Here is a 7574-nt window from a genome sequence, read left to right on the forward strand (position 1 = left end):
CATCCCATTATCCCATCCCATCCCATCCCGGCCCCCGGGCTGTGGCGGTGTCCCAGCTCGGTGACAATCCCCGGCCTCGCCCCCCGCGCTCCGGTCGGTCCCATCGCCACGCGTGACCCGTCCCCACGGGCGGGGCGCGAAGTTTGGCGGTGACGTCAGGGGAGAGGCGGGGCGCGAAAGGGGGCGTGGCCTCGCGGTCCCGCCCCCCCAACTTGCCGCGCCGGGCGCGCGGGGCCGCGCCGCGACGGACCGACGGCTGGGCTGGGATCGGCTGGCATCGCTGGCAGCGGCGGGGATCGGCTCGGCTCGGCCCGGCTCGGCCCCGGCCCGGCGCGGGAGGGCGGGCGGGAGGGGCGCGCTCCCCCCGAGCGGCGGCCCCGGGCCGCGGCCCCCCGTTGCGGTCGGAGAGGCGTGCAGGTGAGCGCCGCGCCGCGCCGCGCCGGACCGGGGGCGAGGGGGGCCGGGCCCGGCGGGGGGGCCGTTGCTGGCATCTGTCACCGTCTGGCCCGGGGCTGCCCCCAACTCTCCTCCCGACCCCGGGGGCCCGGGACGTCCCGACGGGGCCGCGCGTTTCCCTGTCCGGTGCGTGCGCGCCCCGACGGCCGCCCGCCGCCGCGCTGCCCCCGCCGGCACCCGCGTCCCGCAGAGCCCGAGCCCCGACGGGCGCCGCGGGCACGGCGAGCTGCCGGAGCCCGGCTCCCCCCGCGCCTCCCCGCGCGCCCCCCCCGGGCCGCCGCTGTCCTGGTGCCGCCCCCGTCCCCGCGAGGAGCCCGGAGCACCGGGCCGGCACCGCGGGAGCGGATGCTGCCGGGGAGCCTCTCCCCGTGCCCCCGCCGCCGAGCATCCCCTCCCGGACCCCGCACCTCTCTCTCCCGCAGTCCGCTCCCTTCCCGCTGCCGCAGCGCTCCGAGCCGGCCAAACGCAGACCTGCCTGCGGTGCGCGGCCCGGGCTGTCCCTCCACACACCCCGGCCCGGGGGCGGTGGGGCTCCCCCAGCCCTGTGTGAGCCCCAGCCCGGCCGCTCCGCGGGCAGCGCCGGGCCGGCCGGCCCCTCCGCCTCCCCTCCGCCTCCCGCTGCCCGCCCGCTGCCTGCGCTGGCAATATTTCGGTCCGTCTTAGCCCGGCTGCGTTTTCTGCCTGTCCCCGGTACATCCTTCCCCCGGGACGTGGGGGCGGGATGGCAGGGGAACCCCCACGGACATGTCCAGGGCAGCTGCAGGTGCAAGCGGGGCTGCGGGTGAAATACCAGCCGGTGGCGCCTCACGCCGTGGGGCAGAGCGGGGGGTCGGGGGCTGGGGGCCCCGCTGGCGAGGGCTGCACGGCTGCGTCATCCCTCCGTGCCATCCCCACCCGGCCACCCACTTCCCCGCTATTGTCTTACACCCGCTGTTGCTTCTGCTCCCAAATTAGACTCTTGGAGGGGGGTGCTGGCTGCGTGCGGGTGCCAGCGCAGCACGGAGCCTTCCCCCCCGGCACCCCGGGGAGGGAGAGGGAGCCCTTTTCCCTTTGCCCACCTCTTGCCTGGGTGCCCCTGCTCCGGGGGGTGCTCTCACCTGTGGGGTGCAGGTGCTGACCTCGATGTAGGGCTGGGTGCAAGCCTCCCTTGTGGGGTATCCTCGGTGAGCTGAGCCCCTCGAAGCCAGCCTGGGGCAGGGGAGGATGGCAATGCTCAGCCCTGGCAGGATGGGTGGCCACTAAACCAACGGGAACTAATTTAATGAGCGCAGATTAGCTGAGTGCTCCCATAGACAGCAATAAAATCCAGATATATCATCCCACCCCAGTCCCCTTCCCAGCTAATCCTGGCACTGTGCCCCCAGTGCTGGCAGCCTGCCCGTCCACCAGCCAGCCCTGCCCCTGATGATCTGTGGCACTGAGCCCACCGCCCCTCCAGCAGCTGCCAGGACAGCCCTCATTCCCCTTGGCCAGGCACAGGGGCATGGCAGAGCTGGTGTCGTGTGGCATGGGGACACAGAGGTGCCAGGCAGGGCATGTTTGCTGAGAGAGCTGCTAGGATGAGTCAGGTGGAGGCTGGAAAATCTCATCCAATCTGGGGCACCAGCAGCGATGTCCCATGGGTGCTCTTCTCTTTTGGGACTTGGTACACGCTGAGCAGGACTGGGGCAGGTGCTCTTACTGGGTGTGGGCTCTCCTGGCAGGACGGTGCCTGGGTGCCTTGCAAGCTGGGAGCATCCATCCTGTGGGCATCACTCCAGCAGGCACAGAGGCAGATCAGCCCCAAAGGATGGAGGCAGGAAGGAGCATCCCCCATTCCCTGGCTCACCACACTCACGTCCCACCCCGGTTTGGGTCAATCACCCCAGGGAGCACTTCAGTGCACGCCCTGGGTGCTGCAGGCAGCACGCCTCCCTCGCAGGGCCTGCCCAGCAGGGATGGATGGGGCTGTGCACCTGCAGGTGGGTCGGGTGCTGCCGGGTGCTGCCCGTCCCTGCCCCCTCCCAAGGATGTGCCGCTTTCTGCATCTTCAGCTCCCATTGCCATAGCAACAGGCTCGGCGCTTGGGTACCCGCGATGCCGGCTCCCGCATCCCGCATCCCGCAGCCATCCTGCCCGCAGCCCTCGCCACCGGGCCCTGCTGGCACGGCACGGCACGGCACGGCACAGCGTGGTGTTTGGGGAGCTTTAGCCTGGGCAAGGGCTGCCTCCAGCACTGTGCCAGCTTCCCATCACAAGGTCCCGCTCAGGCCCACCTGAGAGGGCTGGGGGGCCCCAGGCAGCTCTGTCGTCTTCTGAGCCGTCAAAAAATAATTTCAGCTGAAACTTCCTCCTGCTAACACGGTGGGAAAGGGGAAGAAATCACTTTATGTGATCAATTTTTTTTTTCTGGGAAGCATCCAAGAAGGATCTGGTTTTGAAGAGTTCCCAACAGGGAAGCAAGGGGCAAAGCATCCTTCCTAAAGGGCTGGAGAAGCTGGCATCTGCCAAGGCTGGTGTCCTGACTGCTGCCTGTGGCACCTCCGAGCTGCAGTGCCACCTGCCTGGTGCCACAGTCGGGGCTGGTTGGGGATGGCAAGCTGAGACTGGTGCAACCCACTGCACATGTGACAACGTATGACAATGCTCTGCCTGGGGAGGCCCCATCTGCTGAAATGTTACTGTGGGCAAGACTGGGCTGAGGAACAGGAAAGGATCCGTTCACCTCCACTTGCCTCCCCAGTGGGTGCTCCAGGCACTGTGCTAACCCTGACTGCTTATTAATCATTAATAATCCACCAAGAGGGGCCGGAGGGGGAAGCTTGTGGCTGTGCTGACAGCCTGAGCCCGGGCAGAGGCTGGATGCCACGGGCAGGGATGCCCGTCGGTGGGGCTGGGCACACGGCGGCTGGCAGCAGCTGCAGAGCACGAGCAGCCGCTGTGCTCAGGTTCCACATTAATGGGCACAGCTTGGGAGGGTCTGCTGTGGCTCCAGGGGGGTGGCAGTGCCGGGGCACTCACTGCCTGTCCCTGCCCTGCCAGCACCGGGCCCTGCGATGCCGTTTGGCTGCGTGACGCTGGGAGACAAGAAAGATTATAACCAGCCGTCTGAGGTGACCGACAGATATGACCTGGGCCAGGTCATCAAAACGTGAGTTGGTCCCTCCACGGCCCCGTGGATGCCCTGGGGAACCCCAGCCACCTGTGTGGGGCTCTTGGACTGCTGAGGAGTGGCACAACACTGCCTGTTGGGGCTCTGGGGGATGCTGGTCCCCAGCTGGGCCAGGATTGCAGGGTGTATTTTGGGGTGGCTTTACCCTAATTAGTCCCTCTTGCTCGTGGGTTGCATGTGGGATATTCACAGCTAGCTCCAAAGAGGGCAGTGAGCTTTTCCTCTGCTGCTGGCTGCAGCTGGGCAGCTTCCCATATCCCTCCCTCCTCCCCTCAAGATTTGCAGGGATTGCAGCAATTCCACACGATCCTGGCTCCCTGGAGCATTTTGTGAATCAGGAGGGCTCAGCTACAGCAAAGGAAAGGCAGATGTCACTTGGGGGGCAGTGGAGCACTGCACTGCTGCTTCCCCCAACTTTTATTGCCGTGCTGAGGAACCTGTTAGGATGCACTCCAAAAAGTGAAGCCCTAACACCCTTTGAGAGAGGGCTGACCGCAAAATAGGCACCAGAATTTTTCCATCAACTTCCAAAACACCTGCTTGGACAGAGGTCACACCTGGCAGGATCACACTGGGTGGCAGTGGGGACCTCGGTGCTCTCAGATTTTTGCTCCATCCTCTGGGCAGTTTGTCCCAAAGCCCACAGGTCACCGTTCCCCTCCACCCAGGGCAGTGGCCGTGAGGGTTTCAGGGCAGCTGGGGGGATTGGAAAGCCAATGGCTTTGCTGGAGCAGTGCCAACTGCCCCCCGGGGCTCCCCTGCAGCTGCAGCCTGGCCATGGGCTCAAGCACCATGAATAATAGAACAGAAACGCTGCAGCTACCGACACATCTCCCTTTCTTTCTCCCCGACTGCTGTGCTGATGTTAATGTGGGTGTGCTGCTGTTCCACCTTGGCACGAGTGGCTTCACCGGGGGTTTTACCCCTCCTGTCCTGAGGATGGGGCTTTTTAACCAGCAAATTCTCCCCATTCCCTATCAATTTGCTCCTTCCATATCAGTTGCCTCTCACTGCTGTTTTTTCTTCCCCTCCAAAGTGTTTTTGAGCCACAGCTTTCTTCTACTTCTGTGGCATCTCCCCTGACTGCTGGGATCTGGGGGAATGCTGGTGGGCCCAGGGACAACCCAAGCATCCCAATTTCAGTGGTGCCCAGGAATGGGGTGATGTCTGGGGGTACCCTTGCAGGGAGGAGTTCTGTGAAATCTTCCGGGCCAAGGAGAAGACGACAGGGAAGTTGTACACCTGCAAGAAGTTTCTGAAGCGGGATGGGCGGAAAGTGCGGAAGGCAGCCAAAAACGAGATCATCATCCTCAAAATGTGAGTGCTGGGGCTGGAGGGGATCCTGTGCTACTGGGCAAACTGGGAGCTCCCATCCATGCCCCTGGCTCTCTGCAGGGTGAAGCACCCTAACATCCTACAGCTGGTGGATGTCTACATCACCCGCAAGGAATATTTCATCTTCCTGGAGCTGTAAGTTTGGGATATTTGGAAGTGGGGAGGGGGTGGCCCCGCCATGGCTGGGTCTCGGCAGAGCTGCTGTCTGCAGGGCCACTGGCCGGGAGGTCTTCGACTGGATCCTGGACCAGGGCTACTACTCGGAGAAGGACACCAGCAATGTCATCCGGCAGGTGCTGGAGGCTGTTGCCTACCTGCACTCACTCAAGATCGTCCACAGAAACCTTAAGGTGGGTGGCGGGGGGGGTAGGAGCACCCATGGGTGCTGCCATGCCCCCCGTCCTGGCACTCACAGTCCCTGTGCCGGCAGCTGGAGAACCTGGTGTACTACAATCGCCTGAAGAACTCCAAGATCGTCATCAGTGACTTCCACCTGGCCAAGCTGGAGAACGGGCTCATTAAGGAGCCCTGTGGCACCCCTGAGTACCTGGGTGGGTGAGAGCCAGCCGGGTGGGCATGCAGGGGTGGGCAGTCCTGGGTCCCAGCAGGTCCCTGCTTCTCCTTACCATCCATTCCTTACTACCTGCTGCTGCACCTCCCATTCCCATCACCCTGGGGGCTGATCCTGGGTGCTTCCAGTGGGTGCCTCCCACTCCCCATCATGCCAGGGCCAAGAGGCTGGGTGGCTGGGGACCCCGGGATGGTTTGGTTGCTCTTTGTCTCTGGCAGCTCCGGAGGTGGTGGGGCGGCAACGGTACGGGCGGCCGGTGGACTGCTGGGCCATCGGCGTCATCATGTACATCCTGTGAGTGTGGGCTGAGGGACGGGGTAGCTACAGGGGCTCGGGGCTGGGGCGGGACTGAGCCCCCCACCACGTTCCCCAGCCTCTCGGGAAACCCCCCTTTCTACGAGGAGGCAGACGAGGATGACTATGAGAACCACGACAAGAACCTCTTCCGCAAAATCCTGGCTGGGGACTATGAGTTTGACCCGCCCTACTGGGATGACATCTCGCAAGCGGGTGAGCCCCACACTGGGGGGGGTATGTGGGGTCCCATGTTGTCCCCTACCAGCACTGACTTCTCCCCCTGTGCCCCCAGCTAAGGAGCTGGTGACACGCCTGATGGAGGTGGAGCAGGACCAGAGGATCACGGCAGAGGAGGCCATCTCCCATGAGTGGTGAGCAGCAGCAGGGTCAGATGGGGAGCCAGGGGGGCTGGTAGGGCTGGTAGCTCACCCCTCACTGCCCCTCCAGGATCTCTGGGAATGCTGCCTCTGACAAGAACATCAAGGATGGCGTCTGTGCCCAGATCGAGAAGAACTTCGCCCGGGCCAAATGGAAGGTGGGTGGGTGTGCCTTGCCTCCGTGTCCCCTCTCAGCCAAGCCCCACCGTGGGGCAAAGAGCCTGGTGGCGCTGCCAGTCCCGGCCCCTCCGCCAGCCCCACACCCCCCGTCTCTGCCCCGCAGAAAGCCGTGCGAGTGACCACGCTCATGAAACGCCTGCGGGCGCCCGAGCAGTCGGAGACGGCGGCAGCCCCGGCCCCGGCAGCGACCCCGGCCCCGGCAGCGACCCCAGCCCCGGCAGCGGCTCCGACCCCGGCAGCGACCCCGGCCCCGGCAGCAACTCCAGCCCCGGCAGCGACCCCGACCACGGCAGCTACCCCGGCAGCTACCACGGCCCCGGCGGCGACCACGGCCCCGGCGGCGACTCCGGCCGCCGCCCCGGCTCCCGCCGCCGCGGCCGCGGAGCCCGCAACCGCCACCGACACGGCCCCGGCCCCCGCCACGGAGCCCGCAGCCCCCTCCGCCACCGCCCCGGAGCCCGCAGCCCCCGGCACGCCGCCCGCCGCCGCGCAGCCCCCGGCCCCCGGCACACCGCCCGCCGCCACATGTACCGAGGCCGGGGCCGCCGCCGAGCCCCCCAGCGAGCAGAGCGGCTGAGCGGCGCCCGCGCCCCCTGTACATAGCCCCGGCATGGCCCCCCAGCCCCGCCTGCGCCCCCTTTTCTACGTGCCCCGCCGGAGAGCCGGCCGCGGGGCAGAGCCCTGCATGGCGCCCGTCCCCCCGTGTCCTCCCAGCTCTCTCAGTCTGTCCCCCGCCGCCGTCCCCTGCCCCGGGGATGCCCAGAGACGCGGGGCAGCCCCGCTCGGCCGCACGCCCCGCAGCGCCGGGGGAGCGTCCCCAGCCCCCCGGGACACGCGTGCATGTGCGGGACCGCGGGCGGGGCCCCCCGGGACGGAGCGGGGGCCGTCCCGGAGACCCCCTCTCCGACCCGGGACCCCCGGGGGGGGACACGGGGACCCCCGCCCGGGGGCAGCCGCACGGCCCCCCACGCGTTGTGCCTGGAGGACCCCCGGTGCCCCCCGTGCCCCCTCCCCGGTGCCCGCTTCCCCCCTCGCAGCTGCATGCCTGCAGGGCCGGCTCTGCCCGCGGCTGCCGCCGCCGCCTCGCGCCCCGCCGCTGTATCTCTGGCAAATAAAGACCCCGCTGAGGACAAACTGAGACAGCACCAGCGCCGCCTGCCCAGTCTCTCTGTGGGGCCGGGGGGCGGCCGCGCCTGCCGGCAGCGCG

The 7574-nt window shown here is 66.9% G+C and overlaps 1 protein-coding gene across 1 annotated transcript; it reads left to right on the top strand.

The window, feature by feature from the left end:
* Positions 1 to 230: 230 nt before the first annotated feature.
* On the top strand, positions 231 to 7492 carry CAMKV (CaM kinase like vesicle associated). Its single transcript, XM_059480157.1, has 11 exons — positions 231 to 417; positions 3478 to 3586; positions 4793 to 4924; positions 5003 to 5077; positions 5154 to 5292; positions 5373 to 5493; positions 5732 to 5807; positions 5887 to 6023; positions 6103 to 6181; positions 6258 to 6345; positions 6471 to 7492. Exons 2-11 carry the CDS (start codon positions 3492 to 3494, stop codon positions 6942 to 6944), a joined length of 1416 nt encoding a protein of 471 aa, XP_059336140.1. The 5' UTR covers positions 231 to 417; positions 3478 to 3491; the 3' UTR covers positions 6945 to 7492.
* Positions 7493 to 7574: the final 82 nt, after the last annotated feature.

The sequence above is a fragment of the Ammospiza nelsoni genome, chromosome 11, assembly GCF_027579445.1.
Source record: "Ammospiza nelsoni isolate bAmmNel1 chromosome 11, bAmmNel1.pri, whole genome shotgun sequence".
In the NCBI taxonomy this organism is placed as follows: domain Eukaryota; kingdom Metazoa; phylum Chordata; class Aves; order Passeriformes; family Passerellidae; genus Ammospiza; species Ammospiza nelsoni.